The sequence below is a fragment of the Dipodomys spectabilis genome, unplaced genomic scaffold (genome assembly GCF_019054845.1).
Source record: "Dipodomys spectabilis isolate Male_0828 unplaced genomic scaffold, ASM1905484v1 ptg000032l, whole genome shotgun sequence".
NCBI lineage: Eukaryota > Metazoa > Chordata > Mammalia > Rodentia > Heteromyidae > Dipodomys > Dipodomys spectabilis.
The window spans coordinates 32,618,729-32,643,561 of record NW_024870709.1 but is presented as its reverse complement, the minus strand read 5'-3'; the positions used below and the strand labels follow the sequence as shown (position 1 = coordinate 32,643,561).

Here is a 24,833-nt window from a genome sequence, read left to right as displayed (position 1 = left end):
GGAATCATTATAATATCTGAAATTTGGAATACATTCAGCTAGAGCTGTGCAAGGTGAAATAAATGCACAACACTGGTGAGGCTTTTAAACCAACACCAGGGCTCTGAGGAAAAAGACTAGCACTTGAAATGCTAACATAAGGCTTTGAGCCCCCAGATTCTCATGAACATGCTGGTGTATGGCAGAAGCAGCCCTTTCCACAATTTGAGGATGCAGTTTCCTGTTACCTTGAAATGGTGCAAAGACATCGGAAAATGAATTTATCCTTAACGTTAGTCTTTATCATCTTTCATCACTTCCAGGGAAATTACATGGTTAGGTCTCAGCAGAGCTAGAAGGAGAAACAGGGCCTGCTGACTACTGAAGGAATGGTAGGAACTGGTCAACACAATGAATCTGAAGTACACTGGGCCAGAGCTTGCAACTTAAGGCCAGAACCGAATGGCTTGTGTGGGCCTTTGAGCCCATGATTACACAGGGCTCAGCAATCTTTCAGGATAATTGGAGCTGGTGCTATTATATTATTGGGATGGTTCTTTGAAATTTGAAAATAAATAAAAATAAAATAACCTACAGAAAAAAAAAACATAAATGAATCTGGCTTAAATTGTTATGTGAGAATGAGCAATCAGTCCCATGACCTGCTTCTCTGAGGTCTAAAGAACCAAGGCAATAATGAAGCTTGCTGAGAAAATTAATGTAGATGGTGGAGATGCCTTGTGCAGGCTGTAGCTGACACTAGGTGGTCTTTGTAGATTGATCTCTCTAATTGTCAAAAGGCTGGATAAGGTTCTGAAATGGCAAAAAGATGAGAGCACTTACAAGCTAGAGGCAAGGCAGGAATATGTTTTATTTTAGATAGATATACCTAGATCAAAGACTAATGTGTCATGACTTTCAAAGTTCCTAGATCTGGATATAGGTAGGACATGATGAATACAAATGAATACATAACACTTTTTGAATAATCAGAAGAGATATTACTACCAAGGAAAATAATGGTCTCTGACCTCTTCTCCTTGATATATCCAAGTCAAGTTCTCAGAATCATAGCCAGTGATAAAGGATCTGCAACACCATCACAAGGATATATATCAAATGTTTCCTTAGTATTTTCTCAAATGTATATTGATCACTTTTACCAGAGTTATTGCACATGGGAGAAAAATAGATACAGCATTTTAGACGTTAATAGTATCAATGTTCAATACATGCTTCAATACAGACCAGAGCTTTTTAGATTGTATAATGTAGAGAGTTTCTAGCCTATATTGCCTCAGTCATAGTTCATCAAGTTCAAGCATTTACATTGCTTCATTAACATATAGAATAAGATTCGTTATGCAGGAAAATAGCCCAGGGGTATCTATAACCAGAATAGTAGCAGGAAGCAATAAAGCATTCCAGGAGAAATTAATAAGTTAATGACTACTGGAACAATTTCAAAAATGTGGCCTCTTCATACCTTTTTTTAAATTCAGTCATTCTGCAGAAACAAGACAGATTGTAGCCAGCCATAAATTTAATCAAGAGGTAACTCAAGTGTTGTGCTATGCCATATAGAGGTTTGCTGCCAAAAGAGATCAGGAAATGTAATCTAGAGACAGAACTGAGCAAGAGTCCAGGCAAGGAACTGAATATAGTTAACAACTCCTTTCACACACTATCTGAGGCTTGGTGATGTGATCATGCATTCATAATTTCATCCTTTTCCCAAAATGAGACCTAAAATTATGAAATAGCTTCTCACCCATAATACAAATATATCTCTGGGACTGGGAAAAATAATCAAACTATTCAATTTGTAATTATCAATAATATGATTTGAGTATTAATAGTAATTATCACACTATCTGAATAAATAGTAGAATTAAGAAATAGGGTTGAAGCTTGTTGGTAGTATAATTGTGTAGCATGCCCAAGGCCGAGTTTAATCCTAGTACTTAAAAGTATGTAGAATTGGGGCTGAGAAGGTGGCTCAGTGGTAGAATGCTTGCTTTGCATGCATGAGGCCCTGGGTTCAATTCCTCAGCACCACATAAGCAGAAAAAGCTGGAAGTGGTGCTGTGGCTCAAGTGGTAGAGTGCTAGCCTTGAGCTGAAGAGCTGGGGGACAGTGCCCAGGCCCAGAGTTCAGACCCCATGACCACCACCAACAACAAAAGATATGTAGAATTAAGTATATAAAATGTGAATCTTCTCATTCACAATCCCAGTCTTTTTTGTGTGTATATGTACTGATGCCAGAACCTGAACCCTGGTCCTTGCACTCACTGGGCTTTCTTGCTCACCACTTCAGCTATAGCTCCAGTCCAGTATTTTTCTGGTTAATTGGAGATGGAGCCTCTTAGACTTTTCTGTCTCAATAAGCTATCAACCTTGATTCTCCAGGTCTCAGCCTCAGTTGTTGCTAGGATACGCATGATCCACATATTCCCAGATCATAGTTCCACTCATTATCATTTCTTGGTATGAAAACTGTTTTTCAAGGTACACAAAGTCACTTAATTTTTAAATAAAATTTTATATATATTGGACCAGTACCATACCTGGGCTTTCCTATGCATCCACAGACAAAAGAAGGTGTTCATATTTCAATTTTAAAAACAAAGCTAGTTACGTTTGTAAGTATTTTGGAAACATTGGAACAATATTAAAATGTTCAAAGAAACCTCTGAGAAGTAAAATTATTGGAAGATAGAAAGGGGGATTCTTAAAATATAATTCTTAAAATATTTGCAGTTTAAATGATCTCTGTCTTATACCAAAAATATTTCTGTTAAAAGGTATAAGTGAATGAGAAAAAAAGAAAAAATGGACACAAGATATTTAGAAAAAAGACAATATCCAATTAAAATGCCAGTTAGAGTTAATGAGGCTATTTGCTAAGACTAGTATTGATAATTAATCAGAATTGAGCATATGGTGAAAGCTAATAAAACTTTTTATCATCTAAAACTGTTTTTATAGATATATCAGTCTTCGTTTATGCCATAAAATAGTATTTGCTGAAGAGTTTGAGTATATCGGATACCTGGTGGTAGTCATGAATATGTATCCTATGGCCCTCTCTTGGCTATCCCAACTAAAGGACATCTATGATCTTGAGATAAGACATGCTAACTACTATTTTCTTGCCTTTTACATTCTGGAGAGTCTGCTTAAGGTAATCCAGAGTTTGTTTGTGTGAATGTGTTGCATTAACTACAGACAGTTTTCTAAAGGAGTATGTGAGGTTCTTTTCTTCTCAGCACAAATAAACATTTTTAAGATGCTGCTTAGGGTGACAAAATAGAAAATACTCACATTGTAGTAATTGATTGTGTATCTGCAAAATATGACATGGTCAAAGGGACACACAGTGACTGTAAGCAGAATTAGAAATGTAGTTGAACTTAGCAAGGTAGAGAGCCCAGGAATTTCACATTATTACTTCTACACTAGATGGATAGATGATAGATAGATAGACAGATAAGTAGGTAGCATGATAGGTTTCTTTTTAGCTATTAATATAAAGATAGTTGTGAAGTGGCAGAAATTCATGCCTAGAATCCAGTGATAGTATTGTATCTTATGGATGAGCAAGTTGTGATACAAAATCTTCTAGCTAGAAAATATAAGTTGAGAGATGTTATCTGATATTGGGGCACAAGAAACAAATCTCAGATCTTCACAGGAAAACTCAAATGCTAATGTAGATCCACAGTATCACCAAAAAAAGAGAATGGATTTAGATCCATTCTGATCCATTTGCAGTTAACTTAGAATTAAAAGAAAGTAATCCAAGGAGGAGTAGGCTAATAATCGTTTGCTGGGGTGAGCACCCTGTTTAACATGCACTAGAGTAGACAAAGTGCTAAACTGGGATTCCATATCCCTTGACTATGGTTTTGAACATCTCTCATGAGGTCTAAGAAGTTGACCACATTGCATAACTTTTCCCAACCTTAATAGTGTTGTACTAAGTGGAAAATAAAGATCCCTGTAGCTCTCATACCAGATCTCTCTAGGATTTCTTATACTTGGTTGAGGTTAAAGCAGCTCTCATAGCCATAGTGGACCCACTTGAAGCTCAATGAAGACATCAGAACTAGATTGCAGAGATGCCCTTTGCATTTGATAAGGTATTGCGTGTACACCCAAGTGCACAGTCAATCATTTAATAAGATAATGTCACATGAAACATCACAGTTCAGATCTAAAGTTTTAAGATTTCAGATATATTTCACTTTTAACTTCCAAAATGAGCTCCTTTCATAATATTCGTATTCTATTAGACAGTTCACCATTCAACCTGAAAACGACTTCCACTGTTCTTAATTAGAGCCAGGCAGAATTGGCAGAAAAGCTTACTCAATTGTGGAATCAGGCAATGAAATCCTTCTTTTCAGGATTCAGATTCAGTTAGTACATTCAAATGAATGCAATCAAAAAACTTAATGCAATCAACTCCAGGAAAGAAAATCATGTATTCTAACCTGGTCTTACCTAGCAAGAGATTTTTAGATGCATCAGTTTATGTATTGCTTCCAAAAAGTCACCTTTTCTGTTAGACATTTTCAAAGGTTGTTATCTGAATTAACAAATAGTCTAGCTTTCTGTACTGGCTCCCTAAATGTATTAGGGCAACAGTAGGGAAAAACTAAGATGTTTTAAACCCTTAAACTGCAATATCTCATCTTGTATATATCTTATATAAAAGGCTGTCCTATTATTTCACCTCTTTTAAAATATCCTACTAAAATATTCCTATTCTAATATAAGAATTTATAGTGATGGATAAAAGTGGTATAAATAACTTCTGAAATATATTTATGTGAATGTACACATTAGTAGAGCTACATGTTAGTTCTATAAATATATTTGTTGACATGAAAGTTACATTACCAAATAATTCTGAGAAACTAGATTTCCAAGAGATCAAAATGGCTTTTTTCTGTTTCATCAGAGAATAAAAATTATGTAAGTGGGATTTTCTTTGTTTCCTTTTTTCTTTTAGTATTGAGGTTTGAACTCAGGTGCTCATGGTTTTACTTTTCCACTCAAGCCAAACTCTTCCCAGACCTTTTGGCTTTAGTTTATTTTTCAGATAGCACCTCATGCTTAGATTGTGGTCTTCCTTCAATCCCCTGCCTCCACTTCATGTTTATCTGCTTTACTTTTGATCACTTACAACTTTGCATATCAATTACTTACTATTAAAACAGAATTACTAGAGGCTGTTTGTTTAAAATTAAAATACCTTGACACACTATTTATTATTTGGACTGGTCTGCCAGGTACATGTTTCCTGAGACATTTTATGAATATTTTTCACCTGTATCTGTATTTGAAGCTGATTATAAATCAATATTCCACATTCCTTCACTAAAAGGTTAAGCTAATAAACTTACTCTATTTATTTTGTTTTGTTTCAATTGTTGGTTTTTCAGAGACAGATCGAAGAAAAACCTAATTGGTAATGTTTAATCTATTATGGAAAATGGTATAGGAAAAGCAAAATTATGACAATGTGATTTCTCTTTAAATCAACAGATGGCAGCGATAAGGAAGGAATATTTTTCACAGGCCTGGAACTTATTTGAGTTAGGAATTACATTAGTTGGCATCTTAGATATAATACTTATCGAGACAGGAACCATTAGTTATACTCTTGAATTAGTTGAAACAGTAGTTTTTATGAAAATTACTCGACTCCTTCGCATCCTACGCCTTTTAAAGGTAAAGTAAATGCTGCAATTCCAAATTTCTCCTGACTGCTTCATGAAATATGGACTAACATCAGTTTATTCATTTTATAGCAACTATTTTATTTGGGACTATTTTTTTTTGAGGGAGATGTTCTTATTTTCATATTATGGCTGACAGGGTTTGAACTCAGAACTTTGCACTTGCTAGGTAGGAGGTCTACCACTGGAGATACTTGGCTCTTTGTAATTTAATTATTAGTGTCTCCCATTTTTACCCTGTCTGCCATTTGCAATGGTCCTCCTGATCTCTGCTTTCAAAGTAACAGGAATAATAGTATTATATCCAGCTTTTTATTGGGTTAGGATGGAGTTTCAGGAGCTTTTTCCCTGAAATTTTTTTTCCCACAGTCCCCCTGACCTTCATCTACCCAGTAGCTATGATTACAGTCTGGAGCCATCACACTTGTCTATTTATCTCTCTTTCTCTTCATACACAAACAAGACATAAGCACAAGTAAGCAGAATGGGTAAAGTAAAGCTAAATGAGCATGGTTTATCTAGAGTTTAATCTAATAGTGTGGAATGTAATTTTTACCTTCCTTACATATGTTTAGAAATACTTTTACTACTAAGATACATGAATGAACAAAGCATACAACTAGTATTCTCTTTTGTTAGTCTTCTGTGGAAAAGTAATATTAGTGAACAGTTTAACCTGAGAAAAGCAAGTCTAGTGTATTCTAAAGTAAAGTCTAGTTAATTCTTTCTGATGGGAGGTTATAGAAAGACTACTGAGTAGTTTACAAATAGACATACTCTCAGTACCAAGGGACTTTATCAAAAAAGGAACGAAGGAATTACTATCTAGATTTTCTTGTGTTATATGGTAGAATATAGCAAAGGAGTAGGCATGGGAGAATGCTAGTGGGAGAAGAGACTTCTATTATTAGGCAATACTTGAGCTGAACCTTGGAAGAAGATAATACACTACCAGGAATCGCAGGTTGCAGAGCACAGAGAAGAAAACAGAAGGAATTGCCAAACTGCAGAGAAGTTAAGGGAGTGCAAAAGGACTACAGATAACTTAGAGACATAAACCCTCAGCCAGGGAATAGAGAGCAGAGCAATTAATTGCAGGAATCTGTCTGGGAGTATGGTAACTGCAAATTTCCACTCAAACAACATCTGCAGAATTGTCATGTGAAGGGGATAGTGCTTTATAGACAGTCACTTATGATCTACGCCAACAAGATGTGACACTAATTCCCAAGAATTTAAACTTTTAAAATAACATCTCCTTCTCTACAATACATACAAGCAATAAACTTATAAATTGTGCAAAATCCCCAACATTAATAATTATAAAGAAATCATGAAGCTATAAAGAAATCACGAACAAATAACCAACAGCCTTGATGGGTTTTTGCAATTGTGTGTGTGTGTGTGTGTGTGTGTGTGTGTGTGTGTGTGTGTGTGTGTGTGTGTGTACTAGTACTGGGGCTTAATCTCACGGCTTAGAATCTATCCATTAGCTTTTTTTGCTCAAGGCTGGCACACTAACACTTGAGCCACAGCTCCACTTGTGGCTTTTTAGTATTGAATATAAAAGTTTCATGGACTTACTTGCTTGGGCTGGCTTTGGACCAAGATCCTCAGGTCTCAAGCCTCCTGAATAGCTAAAATTATAGGTGTAAGCCACCAATGCCTTGCCTTTGCATTATTTTGTGAGGCCTCTTAATTCCTTATTCTTAAAAGTATTAGTTAACTAATCATAAATCAAAGTTGTATAGTTTGTAGCAAATTATAATCCTGGCTTGCATGTTTACTTTTCAGCTTGTAACACCAAAATTACTGCAGATAATAGATAAAAGAATGAGTCACCAATTGTCTTTTCACTATGCTATATTAAAAGGCTATGCTCAAGGAGAGGCAGATGTACTGAATATAATCGACCAGATTGCAAGTTCCAAGCAGGTTAAGCAGGTGAGAAAACCCTCCCCTGAGTTCCTTGAGAAGATGTCACTTCTCACATCCTGTGGTTGCCCTTGGCCATCTTGAACTCAGTCTCTATGTGCAGGTGTGTTCTTTGGCTCTTGGGTAATTACTGTAAAAACTTAAAATACTTCCAATTTAAATCACGCAAAGAATCTTACTGAAGTATCTGTGTCTTGTGAAGAAGTCCTGAGGCTCTTTCAAGGTGCCTTTCTGTCTGTGTGAATGAAGCCCAGGTACATGCGTCAGATTTTTCCAAGTGCCAGGTCCAGGATTTGTCAGGAAACCATGGGAAATGAAGAGTAGTGCTACAATGGAGCACCTTTATCTTCACATTGCCCAAGTGTTCCTTCCATCTCGCTACATCTTTCTTTTTTCTACAATACACAGTAAGGGAAATAAGTGACTTGTGTAGAAATGGAAAGAAAGAAAATATGGAAATGAAAGAAAATAGTAACTCTCCTAATAGGAAGGCCTTGTCAGATTATCTCATTATGCAGATAAAAATATGTGAGTCCATGAGGAGTGAAATTACCCTACCCAGAGCCTCAGGACTACTAAGTAGGAAAGGTATTCTTGAGTCAAAATTCTATTTGTTTTTAATTTTATAATTTGAGGCAGATTAACACTGACAATTCAGAACATTTCAATGCTAGATTTTATGCTCTCATTTGAGAAAATTGTACACTTGATATGTGCTAGAACACAAAAATAATGCCTTCACCACCTACAACCCGGATATTTTCCTGAGCAGTATTGCCTTTTCTAATCACTGATATTTAGCACTAGGATTTGAGGGTACTAAGGAGAAGATACAAAAGGACTTGGATGTCTAAATTATATCCAATTTTTGTTTTCATTTTTGTCCTTCAATGTCTTGGCTTGGCCTTTTAATCACTTACGGTTAAAAACCACGTCCCCAAATTGGACAGTGTCATAGGGCTGCATGGGAAATTATCCGCCATGCCTTTCAGAATCAACAGCATTCTATCTTGTTGCATTAAGGACAATATGTGATTATTTTAGGATTCTCAAAATCAGTCTGGGTGATGTCATTTCTTTAGCACTACTGTTCAAGCGACTCATCATACTTCTCTATATGTTAGTAGATGTGGCTACAAATCCGTGCATTGCCCATGTAAAGACATTTCGTAATAGTTCATTGTCTCAATAGAACTAATAAATCTTTTGTTCTCCAGATCTTATTAAATCGGGTAACAAGGAATATGGAACTTGCCAGGAGAGAGCTAGGTAGGTACCTTTATCCTAGGTATGCAACAGAACCAAGTTTATCATCACAACTTTAGAAAAATCCATTGTTCCTATGACTACTAATCTTTGAGGAAAGCTACTCACTAAAAATAACCAAGTGGATAGCAATCTACATGACTTTGTTTTCTAGTATAGATGAGCATGATGTAATATAGCTACTGTATCCTATTCTACAATAGCTTTTTAATGACCATTTGAATAATCCACACCAACATGGCATCATTTGGGATGTCATTTGACCTTATTGTTTTCATCCAAACCGGGAACATGTGAACCTTATAAGAAGACACTTTGTCCCTATACTTGCCATCGGCCTGACATTCAAGAGTTTAGGCCTTTCGGTGAGAAAAATCAGAACAGAACCTTGTAGCTCTGGCAGGGCTGCTAAAATCTCGATGTCCACTCCTGGCTACAGCCTATTCTCTTGAGTTATATACCACGTTATGGTCCTGGTGCAGGACAAATTCTAAGAGTGAAACAGGCATTTTGATCCAACATTGCAAACAGGAGAAAGGTTTGATACCAAAATAGTTGCAAAAGAACCCAGCAAGCCTGCTAATAAAGCCAAGCTTGAGAGATCTTGTATGGCAAATAGTTACCAAAACAGACAAGAGATCATGACCAAGGAAAAACCCTAAGGTAGAATCTGAAGGTACAAATATTTACATGGGGTTACAGGAATCCAAATTTGGTAAGTATGGTAACCCAAATCCTCTGGCAGGATGAGGAGAAAATAATACAGGATGAAGAAGACTAAACTATAAGCCACTCCTGAACCCATAGACAACAGTCAAAAGTCCTGATTCAAATGGAGCTGGAAAATGGATCATGAGTGCTAGAGTTAAAAACCCAAAGCAGTTTCCCAGGATTCAAGGCAGGTGGATCAATACAATTGTCAATCTTGGGACCAGGGTTACCTGTCCTTTTTCATCGGTTCAGGCACAAGTATGAGTGTTGCCAAGAAAGAGACAGAACTCTGACACCACTGATAGGTAAAGATTTATCAAAGTGGACCTGTCAGAGGAAGATATATACATCCCTTTGTGGAAAGTGGTAGTCCATGAATTCAGAAAAGAAATGTTAGCTATGGTCTGCTTACAACAATGCTTTGTTTCATCTGAAAATATTTTGTTACCTTTCAGGCTACTTCGAGTATGATCACCCAGAAATCACTATCACTATGAAAACCAAGGAAGAGATTAATGTCATGCTTAATATGGCCAAAGAAATTGTCAATGTTTTCAAGTCAAAAGGAATTCTTCATAAAATTGAAAGTTCTGAAATCAATAAAGTAAGGTGGAACATTTTCAGAATACATTTATTTAGTCTGTAGTGATCATGAGGCCTATTTTTGATTCTTTACAAATGAGTATTCTTGAAAGATGAAAATTTTACTTAAAATAATTGTTTAAAGACAAATATCTACTATAGTTCCCTTCATGAATCTCCAGTGGTCAACTCTTGTTCTGCCACAGTGAGGTAGTGTATCATTCTCCCAAACTGAAGATCCAATAAGCCTATTCCATCCCAAGCTACAATGCGTATAAAAGTATGTTCTTCAGAATTATCTCTGGTGTCTAAATATCATTTCCACTATAACCTATAATTTATAAGAATATTCAATTGTAGAGTTAGGAATAACTATATTTTCTTTCTCTAAGTTATTAAAATAGTGCATAATATATAAAAACATGTTCCCAACTCATTGTATGAACTCCAATTATATTTACTGATTATTTAATTAAAATCTTAATAGATTCATTTAGAACCTTTAGAATTAATAAGAGATTTCAGCAGAATATTCAGAAACAAGATCAACATATAAAATTCATCCCTAACAGAAGATAATGCAGAAAAAAATGCTCTTAAGCAATTGAAGTTAAAAACTATAAATCCTTAAGTATGGGCCCAATATAAAACATACATGTAGATAAAAAATAAAGTGCTCTACCAAATACATGTTTCTATGGAACAAGGGTTGGCAAACATTTTCCATAAGGGACAACATAGAAAACATCTTATACTATATGAGCCTATGTGGTTTCTGTTTCAACTATTCAATTCTACAACTGTATCAGCACTATAGTTACATGAAACGTAGTGAATAACATGGCAGGGCCCAGTTATGTGCCACAGTGAATGATGAAAAGAGTGGAGAGGAGGAAAGAAGGAAGGAAGGAAGGAAGGAAGGCAGGCAGGCAGGCAGGCAGGAAGGAAGGAAGGAAGGAAGGAAGGAAGGAAGGAAGGAAGGAAGGAAGGAAGGAAGGAAGGAAGGAAGGAAGAAGGGAAGGAGAGAGGAAGGGAGGAAGGGAGAAGAAGAGAGGGAGAGAAAGAAAAAAAGAACAACACTAGCAGATGGCAATTTGAAACTTTATAAAGAAATGTAGATTTCAGTAACGATAAACATTCTTGTAGAATTGATGTAAAGTTCCAGCATTTGTTTTCCCAACAATTTAAGAGACAAGGATGGTTGTAATTTTAGTTCAAACTTCTCATTTTGTTTTTTTTGTAATTCAGGAGACCACTGTATTAAAAGTACTACTTTAGAGTTTGGGTTACATAATGTACAGAGATTGAATCTTGTGACATTAACAATTGAAGAGGTTGAGTGCTTGAGCACTGGAAAGAACGGGATTTCATATATTTTTGGAAATTAAGCTTGTAGAAATTCAAATTAAAGTATGGTAACTTTGGGATATTAAAAGTAATCTGCAGTTTATAGTATAAGCGTCAGAAGGAGGTTGAGGGAAGTAATCATTGTGGGTGTGCCCTTCAATGGACTAGGACCCTGGCTTCTTTTTCTTCTTTCTTCTCTTTCTGCTTCCCTAAGCCCTGACGAGAGATCAGCTCCCCCACATGCTCCCTGCCATGTCCCAGAAATAACAGAGCCAAGTGTTTTTGGGCTGAAACCTCAGGAACCATGAGTCAAAATAAATGTTTGGTCCTCTAAGTTGATTCTCTCAGGTTTTTCGTCACAGGAGACAACAGTTAATTAATACAGTATAGTTATAAAGCTTTGATTTATTTTCTGACATCCTGTGAACAGCAATTGATTCAGTTTCTTTCTTCAATTTTGTAATTTGTAGCTAATCATGGCCAAAAAAAGAGAGGTGCTTGATTTTCAATCTATTGTCAGTTCTCTACCAATTGATGAAACTTTGTATCATATTCCATGGCTTGCTAAAGATGACAAGTGTATTCAATTTATTCAGGTAAGACTTTTTATTTTCTGACAGTATCATCTTCAATCAACCCAAAAATAGTCTTGAAAAAGTTAGAATCTTGGGTGGGGACAGAAAGGAGAAACTGACTTACATAACTATAATCCCTCTGTACATCACCTTTACAATAACAATATATAATTTTTTGGGGGTCCGGTCATGGGGCCTGAACTCTGGGCCTGGGTGCTGTCCCTCAGCTCTTCAGCTCAAGGCTAGCACTCTACCACTTGAGCCACAGCACCACTTCCAGCTTCTTTTTTCTATTTGCTTATGTGGTACTGAGGAATCAAACCCAGGGCCTCAGGCATGCAAGGCAAGCGCTCTACCACTGAGCCACCTTCCCAGCCCCAACAATATATAATTTTTAACCTAAGGATTTAACCATAATATCTGCTTGTTAAAATCTCTCTAACTGTACTTGGCTCGTTATAGAAAAAAAAATCCTTTGAACAACATGGAAAACCCCTCCCCAGCCTATTCCTGCCATCTCTCCCCCCTCCTTTTCCGTTTCTCATTTACCCAGGTACCTGTCTCTACTCAATCATTCATGCTGCTGGTTTCTAATGCCATCCATCTGCAAGTGCTATTTACTTTTCTTAAAAGGCTTCCTGGCTCCACTTCTTTTGCGGTTTCCTGCTTTCAGTCCTCTGAGCAAGTGTTCCCCTCCTCTAGAGGCCCTCAAGGTGGTGTGGCCTGTCTTCTTACCACTTGCTATCCTGTGTCTATCTTGAGCTTGGCAGACCAAATCTGCCATTGTTGTATGAAACACCTGCTTTGATTGTAGCTCAACTACACTATATTGCCATTACTTTTACCAGCTTTTGGCAACTACTATATGTTCTAGCTCATTCAAACTTTTGGATACTCAGCTCTTGTCATTTTGGATAATGCATTGTAAGTACTCAATAAATGTTGGTGGAATGGACAGTAAAGAAGTGTAACTTCAGGGTGTTTTATTTTGGGGGAGGGGATTGATGTTTGTTTGTTTGGTGCTGGTACTCAGGCTTGACTGCAGGGCCAGCACACTGTGCTTCAGTGTTTTTGCTCAAAGCTAGCACTCTACCATGTGAGCCACAGCTCTACTTCCAGCATTTTGGTCCTTAATTGGAGATGAGAGTCTCATGGACTGTCTTTTTTCTTGCCTGGGTTGGCTTTAAACTGCAATCCTCAGGTCTCAGCATCCTGGGTAGCTAGGATTATAGGTATGAGCCACCAGTACCCAGGCTAATTTGTTTTAATAGTATTATTTGTCTTCGTCTATTTGGTACCAAAAGACCAATTCTATTTCTCCACCAAATACTTATAATGAACGGTTGATATTTACTAGATTTATCTATTTTGAGTAGGAGGATATGTGACATATATGTGCCATTAGCCAAATTAAAAAAAAAATACAAAACATGAACTCTGCCATTACATTTTTATACCTAAAGCCCACCTTCCCTCACCCATGCACAAACACTCCAGCTGAAATTTACTATGAACACACACTTCCTCTCTATTCTATTCATAATTCCTACTTTCTCTTACAATTTTTTAAAATATTTTCATTGCAAAAATACTGTTACAGTTACATGAGTAAGGTAATGAGCATTGTTACCCCCTCTTTTGTTTTTCCTCTACTATCTCTTCCCTCCCCACCCCGCCAACTCCTCCCTCCCCTCAGCCGCACAGTTCGTTTTCAACTTAGCGCTTTGTATGTGTCACTGTTACAATGGATCAACTTGCATCCTTGTTTCAGCTTTTCCCTTCCCCTCCCGCAAAGAAAGATGTCTTACAAATTTATTACCAACAAAATATTTTAGATATTATTGGATATATACTTGAAAAGTAAAATCTATTAAAAATTCACCATCACCACCCGTGTATCATTTATAAGTGATATCTTTGGTGTCATTTTTTAGGAAAAAGCCAAAATTTTAACTTACGATTGTGGAAACGATATATTTGAAGAAGGGGATGAGGTCGAAGGAATCTATATAATTATTTCAGGCATGGTAAAGGTAAAGCAAAGATAGATACAAGTTCACTTTTAAGTATTAGTTTAGAAAACCTTTAGAAAATTGAAAATTAATATCTTTCCATATTGAGAAATGCAGCTACCGTCAAAATGATAATTTTCCCAATCCGACACAAGAGCCAGTGATTTCCTTAATTTTTGAAGTGATACTCTCTTGTAGGTTCATAACTTTTCTTTATATTTTAAGATGGAGAATTATACTGTAAATTGTTATTTCTGTTATGTCTATTATGCATGGGAAATTTGGCCATTTAAAATGGGCATAGGTTAAAAAGAGAATTCAGAAAGCTTATAGAGTATTTAAGAATACTTTGGGTCTGTGTCATAGTTAAACATTTTAATAAGTTTACTTGAACAGGAGATATAAGTATATAAGTATCCCCAAATAGGTACACAGTATACTTGTTAAATCAAAAGTTGGAAAATCATAAATTAGATGATTTTGATAATACAAGTTAAGTGGCATACCTTTTTCTCTTTCTTTGTTTGTGAATAGCTTAAAAGATCAAAGCCAGATGCGGAGACAGATGCAAAACACTTAAACTCAGAGAAGAAAGATGACCCCATACTCTACAAAGACTATGTACTCAGTGGGGAAATCATAGGAGAATTGAATTGCTTAATTAATGAACCTATGGAATATTCTGCGACCTGCAAAACAGTTGTGGAGGTCAGACAGCATCTCCTGTGTCTTCCTATTGTGTCCCATTCAGTGTCTAATATCTAATTTAAGGTCTTTATTATATGTCTACAACCTAGTAACTATTTATTTTATGGGACTTTTTTGTTTCTTAAGTATAAGAACTATGTTTAAAAAGAATATTTATCCGCTAGGTGCCGGTGGCACCTGTAATTCTAGCTACTCAGGAGGCTGAGATCTGAGGATTGCTGTTCAAAGCCAGCCTGGGCAGGAAAGTCTGTGAGACTCTATCTACAATAAACCACCAGAAAACCGGAAGTGGTGCTGTAGCTCAAGTGGTAGAGAACTAGCCTTGAGCTGAAGAGCTGAGGGACAGTGCTCAGGCCCAGAATTCAAGGCCCACGACCGACAAAAATAAATAAATAAATAAATAAAAAGGATATTTATCCACCTAACACAATATTCTGCCAAAAAAAATGGCTTCTAGAAATGAACTAAGCATAGTGAAAGTAACATTTGACCAGATTAACCGGTTATGTGAGCAATTCTGAAGTAAACCTTGGTAGGATATATTGACTATTTTAAGACTGTAATTTGGAAGATAAGGAAGGGGGAAAGTCAGATGTAGACATTACTAATAAGAAAGTGGAACAGCGGTTTAAAGCCTTTTCTAGACATAAGGCCAATCATGTTAGCTCACACCTGTAAGCCTGGCTACTTAGAAAAAGAGAAAACTTGAAGCCCCATGACCAAAACACAAACAAACAAACACAGATAAAGAGAAACCATCAGAAGGATCATAGTGGTTTGAGGCCAGTTTACACAAAACATTATCAAGACCCATCTCAATCCACAACCTAGTTTCGGTACTTCATATCTGCAATCCTAGCTATGCAGGAGAATAAATAGGAAGATCATAGTCCAAGGCCAGCCTTGGGCAAAAATGAATAACAAAAAGGGCTAGGGGGCTCAAGTGGTAGAGCACCTGATTAGCAAGCATCAGGCCCAGAGCTCAAACTCTAGCATATGAGAGAGAGAGAAAAAGAGAAAGAGATTTTATTATTTTTTACTTTGAATTATCTTTAAGTAGTTATACAAAGCAAGTGCCATATAACAAAGCAGTTTGCGAATACAATGCTTCTTGATTAGTGTCCCCTTCAACCTTCTCAACCCCTTTGACTCGCTCCTACCTTACTTTTCTTTGTTTTGTGACATATGCAATGAATTCTGGACTGCATTCTCCATCCCCCCAAACCCTTTCTATTGTCTTTCACTCTCCTCTTTCCCTTTCCCTTGAATGTACCCATTTTCTGGTGTTGATTTTGTTGGACCTTGACCTAGTCTTTCTAAAAGATTATATATCTGAGCTCTCCACAGAGTATCATCCGTCTGTTAATTCATTTGTAACTACTTTCATACCATCCAGTGTGTTTACTTATAGATATATAGGCACATTCTAGCTGTCACAAATGAGGGAAACCGTGCAACCTTTGTTTTTCTGGGTTTGACTTAGTTCACTTAATATAATTTTGCCAAAATTGAATAGATTGAGAGAGTGATTTTTTTTTCCAGTCATGGAACTTGAACTCAGGGCTTAGGCTCTGTCCTTGAGCTTCTTTTGCTCAAGGCTAGCACTCTACCTCTTGAGCCTCAGCACCACTTCTGACCTTTTCTGACTGGTTTATTGGAGATAAGAATCTCATGGATTTTCTTACCCAGCTGGATTCTAACCTCAATCCTCATATCTCAGAGTAGCTAAGATTACAGATGTGATCCACTGGAGCCCAGTGAGAGTGAGATTTAAAAAACAAAACAATTTTCTATTTATTGGGAATAAAATCCTCAATATACCAGGGGCTCTCAATTGGCCTAATTTGAAATTAGAAAGGATAAGGAATTCTTCCCAGGAGATCCCAAGTGAAGGAAAAAACTGAAGCTTTTCAGTCTCCAGCTTGAAACACTTCTCAGAAAACACAAGGAGAGATACAAATTAAATGACACAAAATAAATGATATTCCGTGGGACAAATGATCTGTTATCATCAGCAATTGATGGGGGAGAAGTTTATGGAGCCAAGGAGGAAGAAGACAAGGGCAAATTACTAAAGATGACCTTCAAAGTCATTACAACCAAATCCATTTGTTCTCATTTGAACAAACCACATACAAGGAAATGGTTGTGAACTTAGAAAAGTGATTTAGACTGAATATAGACTGGGTAGTTAAAGACTGTAAGCCATTGTTAACAAATTGATTTAATGAAGGGAGAAATGATGTATTGTTACTCTATGTTGTACACAGGCATTGTACAAATAAATGTGTTAAATTGAAATCTCCTTTATTATTGTTATCCAATAATAATGAAGACATGAATAATTTATTGAGATAAATAAAAATACATTCAAACAATTACAGGAAAAATATCCTCATAAACATAGAAGAGACAGAAAGCATCAGCACAATATACAAATAGAGAGAAAGAGTCAAATGGAATTTTTCATTGATTAAGCAGAGTGAGATGGCAGTAAAAGGAGTTCTTGGAAGAGAAGATAGATAATAGATAATAATAGTGTACTCTGAAAGAAACTGACTGCAGTCTTTAAAGCAAAATGTGGTGATGGTGGTGGTGTAAGCCTATAATCCGAGACTTAGAAAGCAAGGTAGTAAAACCATGAGTCAGAGTTTAGCCTGGACTACATAGATGGAGAAGGAGGAGGGGGAGGAGGGGGAGGAGGGGGAGGAGCTGGAGGAGGAGGAGGAGTAGGAGGAGGAAAAATAGTACTGAGGATATGGAGAAAGGGAAAATGAAGATACTTGTAGGAATCTAAATTATTGCAGCCCTGTAGAAGATAGTATGGAGGCTCTTCTAAAATTAAAAACAAAATCATATAATCTAGCAATCTCACTACAAGGTAAATTTTCATAGGAAATGAAATTAGTATGTTAAAATTCCCTAGATTATCTCAGCACTATTCACAAGCCAAGAAATGGAAACTACCTGTGTCTATCCACTGATAAGTAATTACACACATGATAGGCTAATGCACACATGATAGGCTAATTATTCAGCTTTACTAAAGAATGAAATTCTTCCTCACTTATGGATGAACCTGGAGGAAATTATACTAAAGAAGGTGATGCAAAGAAAGGAAAATACTACAAAAAGCTATGTGGGATCCAAAAAGCCAAGTTAATTTTGCAGACAGAGAATGGAAAGGGAAAGCCAAGGGGAAGGGGTTAAGGGAAAGTGCTGATCAAAATCTTAATGTTTAGTGAGACTGGAGTATTAGGGACCCATTGCACTGCAGGTCAGCCACAGCTCCAAATAATATATATTTCAAAAGTGCAAATAGATTCTTAATATCTTCCCCACACCCACACACAAATTAATAGTCAGGTGATAGTGATTTACAAATACAATCCTGGCTACTGGTCAGGCTGAGATCAAGGCTGAAGTTGAAGACTAGCCAAGGCATACATGTGAGACTCCTTCTCAACCAATACATGGACACAAGAATGCATACCTGTCATCCTAGCTACATGGGAGGCGGAAGTTGGGAGGATCATTGCTCCAGGTCAGTCCAGGCAGAAATGTTGATGAGATTGCATGTTAACAGAGCATTTTAGTATATGCCTGCTATCCCATTTGAGAGAGGGAGTACAATCCAGGCAAGTATCTGGGCAGGAAGTAAACCCTTATCTAAAAAACTAACCAACTGAGTTTCCTCAGGCAGCTGAGATCTAGAAGAGCACCATCAGAAGCCAGTCCAGGCAGAAAAATCTGAGAGACTCCACGCCCAATTAACTAGCAAGAAGCTAAAGTAGAGGTGTGCTTAAAGTGGTAGGCCAGCTGTGAGTAAGGAAGCCAAGTGAAATCATCAGGTTTTGCACTCAGAACCAGTCAGTAAACAAAAGAAAATAACTATGGAACAAAAGGCTTTGGAGATATACTCAGCTAGACATTGCCTCCTGAGAAAGCTGTGAGGCCCTGAGTTCAAATCCTAGAACCACTAAAAAAAAATTTTTTTCAAGGTAAGTTGGTGAAATAATAAATATAAACATAGAATAACATTGTATACAAATGAACATACACAATGGTAAGTAGATTAATAAAATACGATTGATAGCATGTCATTTAGCTTGATTTAATTTCACAATGTATACATATATCAAAATAACATATTCTATAATATATATATATAATTTTAATAATGATTACTAAAGAATTTCTCAAGGGATCACATGGCCTTTTACAGTTTAGTAGATGCCAAGATCAAATGCTATTTATCAATACACACATTTTTATGTTTTCAGGTCATGGCATAAATTTTACAGAACTTAAATTGTTAGTGTTAAGGTATAGCTTGATTTTGAAATACTAAATCTGTATCTTCTTCTTTCCAGACATGCTTTATTCCGAAGCAGCACTTGTATGAAGGTTTTAATGATTCTTTTCCTGAAATGCAAGATAAAATGTGGCAGAAAATTGGACTAGGCATTGCTGCCCAAAAAATAAAGGAACATTTATCCTACGAAGTAAGAGGAATTTCTGAGTGAAATTGCATTGAGATGCAGTCACAAACGGATATAAATTTAAATTAAGCTCTTCCTGAAAAAATACTAAAAAATTGTGTTTTTCTTTAGGACTGGGACTACAAGCTGCAATTAAAACTCTGTAACATATATGTACAAAATATACCAAAGACAACCAGAACCGACATCTATGATGAAACTGTAACCCACGTTATCCTCATACATGGAACTGTAGAAGACTGTCAGTTACGCAAAATTTATAAGGCTCCATTTCTAATTCCCGTAACATGCCATCAGGTAAAGAAACATTTGTTCCTATCTTCAGGTCAATATGTCCATCAGAAAAAAATGTCATAATGATTAGCCTTTCCTTAGCCAGGCACTGGTGGCTCATGACTGTAATCCTACCTACTCAAGAGGCTGAGATGTAAGGATTGCAGTTCAAAGCCAGTTCGGGCAGAAAAGTCTCTTAAGTGTCTTCTCTTCAATTAACCAGTAAAAAGCCAGAAATGAAGGTGTAGCTCAAATGGTAGAATGCCAGCGTTGATTGAAAAAGCCAAACAAAAGTTCACATACTGGCACTAGCATGCACAGGTGTGCATGCGTGCATGCATGCGCATGCACGCGCACACACACACACATACAAATACCCAAATGATCATGCTTTCCACTTCCCTATCTTCTTTATCCCATCATGCTATCCATATACATTCAAGCCCTACACAACTGCAGCTTTTATTGATTGATTTAGCATTCCATAGCCAAGCCAATGAAACAAGCCAAGCTCTACAATTAACTGTGACCATCCAGGTACATATAATTGTTATTTCCATTTTTTAACCATTCTTTCTGTAATACACTACATTTGGCACATTGAAAAACAATGGTCCTTTATTTGTGCTTTTTCCCTCCATCCCTTGCTCTGCATGTGTTGCTCATCTTCTTTTAACACTGCATGAACATGCTTTGTCTCCTTCTGGGCTTCCTGAGGATGCTATAGGCCTAGGTGTAACAAAATGTTGCTTCTTTTATTCTCTGTACAGCTGCTGGCTTCAAATCAATAGACTCTGAAATGCGGTGGGGTTTTTTTCCAAGTCTAAAATAAAAATAATGGCATGCAGGGCAAGCCAGGGGAAGGGAAGTAGAAAAATGAGGTTATAGGTAGAAGGAACACTACAGTAAAGACAGTTACAGGACAATTTCCTAAGAAGAGATTAAAGTCTGGTGTGATACCAGTTAGAGGAAACAGAACATTCCTTACTATGTGCTTCTTTCCTGTGTGTGTGTGTGTGTGTGTGTGTGTGTGTGTGTGTGTGTGTGTGTGTGTGTGTGTGTGTGTGTGTGTTAGTACTGTTTGAAGCCTAGGCTTTTCACTTGCTTAGCAAGATAAATCTTCAGCTACATACTTCTATTTTTGAACACAGAGTAGCGAGCTCTGTTAGGGAGTGACTAGTCACGTAGACAGGCAAGAGATTCTCAAATAGCATGAAATCTGCCCAACTCTATACAACTCCACACATAGAGAGAGAGCCTTGCTTTGTGCATTTGGATACCAATGTGATTCAAGAATGTTGTATTTTTTCAAGTTGAAACAAAGGACAATTTTTGAAGCCCATTAGATTTTTAAACTTTCTTTCTGCCATGTTCTTTTTTATTTTTTTAAATTTACTTTTTAAAATAATTTTTAAAGCTCATAGATAAGTCTATCATCTCTTCATTTGAAGAGCAACAAAATATTTTTAAAGTCCATAAGAGTATGCAGAATGTTGACCTCCATAAAATCAACTCACTCTGGAACTTTGGTATCTTTGTCTTGTTTGTATTGATTTATCAATCTTTTCAATTTTCTCTTACATGTTTAGAAAGGACCTGAAATACCAGCCTTATCATAGAAACATTTAATTGTGTGACATGTGCTCAGAAATAACTTTGCATTCTATCAACTTTCAGATACAAGGAATTGAGAATTTTACGAAAGTAATGATTATTCAAACATCAATTAATATGAAAAAATCCAAACTAAGCCCTAGAAAGTATATATCATCACAGAAACTTTCTCTGGAATCAACATTAATAGGTGAGTAGGATTTATTTAGGCAATGTGAAAACTTTCTCTCCCTTCATGCTTAGAAACAGGTGTATGCATTCTGCTAGAGTATTGAGAAATCATTTAAAGGCCACTGTTTTATCTGTGGTAAGAGTTTTCATTGTCATAACAAATACCTGGTGGAAACCACTTCAAGGAAGGAATTTCATTTTGGGATTTCAGGGGTTCCAACCCTTGACTTGCTTGTCTCTCAGCCATGGGCTCCTGGTAAAGCAGAGCATCACAGTGGTAGAAGCCATTGGTGGCAAGTGGTGCCTGCTTCATGGTGGCCAGGAATCAGTGAAAAAGGAAGAGGTCAAGGCAAGGTATACCCTTCAAAGACACTGACCTACATTAGATCAAATGACCTACTTCCCCCACAAGGTACTACCTCTACAGTTCCACCACCTACCTATAGCTTATTGAAACTATCATTGGGTTTGAACCATTTATAAGTCAAATCAGTCAACTAAAAATCATCTTTCTAGATACACACCAGGAGGGCATTTTACTAATCTCCTAAACATCTTTCAATCCAGTCATGCTAGTAACCAATACTGACCACTGTAATAGCTAATAAGTTAAGCCAGCATAAGAGTAACCACAGTTATCTTTAGAAATTTTTAGATTGTGTCTATAAGAATAAACATGAATAATGATCAAAGTAGTATTAAAACTAAATATTTTATAAATGCAATAATAATAAAAACAATATTAAACATGTTAAACAACAGATAAACATATCACTGGAGTGGAAAGGATAAGCATAGGAGTAGAAAGCTTCTCTTTATGCAGATATAAAAATTAAAATTTGAGAGATTTTTTTTTTGGTCAGTTGTGGGGCCTGAACTCTGGGCCTGGGTGCTGTCCCTCAGCTCTTCAGCTCAAGGCAAGTGCTCTACCACTTGAGCCACAGCATCACTCTTGGCTTTTTCTGCTTATGTGGTGCTGAGGAATCAAACCCAGGACTTCATGCATGCAAGGCAAACACTCTACCACTGAGCCACCTTCCCAGTCCCAAGCATTTACTTTTTGAAGTAAACAAAAATTTATTGATGATGCAGTTGGTTTCCTTTCAAATGAATGAAAATTGAGTAATACTGGTTTTCCCATATTTTGCTGATAGTGTTGCTGGTTTTTTTTTTTTTTTTTTGGTCCGGTCGTGGGGCCTGAACTCTGGGCCTGGGTGCTGTCCCTCAGCTCTTCAGCTCAAGGCTAGAGCTCTACCACTTGAGCCACAGCACCACATCCGGCGTTTTTCTTTTTGCTTATGTGGTGCTGAGGAATAGAACCCAGGGCCTCAGGCATGCAAGGCAAGCGCGCTACCACTGAGCCACCTTCCCAGCCCCTATTGCTGCTATTTCGATGACTAAAAGTAATTTGTAACAAGTAATATAAATGCTCACGTAAGTTTGACTTGGTGATTCTGCTTCTGAGAATCAATCTAAAACTAATAATCCAAAATTTTATATGCAATGCTTAAGGTGTATGTGTGCGTGTGTGCACCATTACCAAAGCTTAAACTGAAGGTCTCGAGCTCTTTCTTGTTTTTTTTTTTTCTCCTCACAGCTGGTACTCTACTACTTGAGCCATTCCTCCTCTTCTGGCTTTTTGTGGTTTAACTAGTGGTAAAAGTCTCTTGAATTTGTCTGCCTGGACTGGCTTTGAGCCAAGATCCTCTTCTTCTGGCTTTTTGTGGTTAACTAGTAGTAAAAAGTCTCTTGAATTTGTCTGCCTTGGCTGGCTTTGAGCCAAGATCTTCATATCTCAGTGTTTTGCATAGCCAGGATTGTATGTGTGAGCAACTAGTGTTCAATGAGCTTATTTCTAATGCAGAAGAAATGAAAAATTAAAGAGTCTGATGAAAGTATACATAATTTCACGATAGAACATCTGAGACAGAACCTATCACACAACTGTTAAGCAAGCTGGCAATGTAGTCTGACAAAAAATATAAAGAGGAAAACAGGACTTGTAATGATACTCTTAATATGAAAAATTACTGTGCAGATAGAAAAGTGAGAGTAGAGGTGGTTTTACTCACTTATTTTGTGTGGTTCTATTAACTTTATAAAGAAACCTAATGATGATTTGAGATTACTGAAATATGACACAATTATTGAAATACACATTTTGAGCGTTATCCTTTCCCCCACCTTTTTCAGCCCTCTTATGTGTGGGTGGAGCCTGACCTGAGCTCCTGAGTGGTATTAGCCCAAAGCCAGTATTTCCCTAGATGGGAAATGCTCTTTGTGATACCCATAAACTATACAGCTCAGGAGCCCTACTGGCTTCCAGGGCTCTGACTCAATTCCCAGAAGATGCTTCAGGTGGAAGTGGAGCTGAGTCTGTGCAATCTCCTATTCTGGACTGTAAGGCAGTGTTAAAAGATCCCAAAAAGCTGAGCACTGGTGGCTTGTACCTGTAATCCTCTCTATTCAGATCTGATGATCACAACTCAAAGCCAGCCTGGGCAGGCAAGTCTGTGAGACTTTTCTCCAAAGAACCACTAGAAAACCAGAAGTGGCGCTGTGGCTCAAAGTGGTAGAGAGCTAATCTTGAGCAAAAAAGCTCAGGGACAGCACTCAGGCCCAGAGTTCAAGCCCTATGACCAACAAAAAAAAAAAAAAAAGAAAGAAAAAAGAATAGAGAGAGAGAGAGAGAGAGAGAGAAAGAAAGAAAGAAAAAGTAAAGATTCCAAAGCTCTCTAAATTCTTGTTTTCTGTTCTTTTTTCTCCCTCTTACTTCTGTTAGGAATGGTTGACAAGAATCCTGAAAACTAAACCCAGTGTTGGTGCTGCTATGGGCAGAGGCCTCCTGAAGGTGAAACACATTCCTATTAATGAACAAGAAGGAATATCTAGTGGCACCCTAAGAAGATGCTCTTGAAGCCATATAGGAAAGAAGACTGGACTTTCTGAACAGCCAGTTCAAAACAAGTATCTTTCTCCAAAAATGTCTTTGATTTAAGCAACTATTTTTAAATATCCAAGCATCTCAAGAAATCTTTAAGTCAATTTTAGTCATAGAAGGCAACAAATAAGTCTGTCATCCAGATAGTTTGCACATTGCTCTTGGAGCAATAGTGATTTGATTCATCTCATGAATAATAAAATACCAATCAAATGTGGTTTAAACATGCCCTTGACCCAAGCATTGATTCTTTTGCCACTCATCCTACCTTACTCATCTTGGAAACACTCTAGAGAGTTGTAATTGTCAAGAATATTAAACTGTCACAGACTGAAACCACATAAGCGAGGCCTAAATGAATGTCCAGTCCCTGTTCTGTTCATCACTATCTTCATAAAAATAAATGCCTGCGATAATCTTAGAAAGTAGTCTTCATGGTTAACAGCCAGAGTTTGCTTTCTGTATGCC

General features: G+C 37.0%; 1 protein-coding gene across 1 annotated transcript in view; it reads left to right on the top strand.

The window, feature by feature from the left end:
* Positions 1-24,615, top strand: part of Slc9c1 (solute carrier family 9 member C1) — a 62,236-nt gene extending 37,621 nt beyond the window's left edge. Inside the window, exons 15-26 of the mRNA XM_042676960.1 lie at positions 2,970-3,165; positions 5,535-5,720; positions 7,523-7,672; positions 8,881-8,932; positions 10,096-10,244; positions 12,040-12,165; positions 14,079-14,177; positions 14,691-14,864; positions 19,238-19,369; positions 19,478-19,663; positions 21,317-21,443; positions 24,207-24,615. Of these exons, the coding sequence (XP_042532894.1) occupies positions 2,970-3,165; positions 5,535-5,720; positions 7,523-7,672; positions 8,881-8,932; positions 10,096-10,244; positions 12,040-12,165; positions 14,079-14,177; positions 14,691-14,864; positions 19,238-19,369; positions 19,478-19,663; positions 21,317-21,443; positions 24,207-24,235 (1,606 nt within the window). The 3' untranslated portion in view covers positions 24,236-24,615. The remainder of the gene's footprint in view (positions 1-2,969; positions 3,166-5,534; positions 5,721-7,522; positions 7,673-8,880; positions 8,933-10,095; positions 10,245-12,039; positions 12,166-14,078; positions 14,178-14,690; positions 14,865-19,237; positions 19,370-19,477; positions 19,664-21,316; positions 21,444-24,206) is intronic.
* Positions 24,616-24,833: the final 218 nt, after the last annotated feature.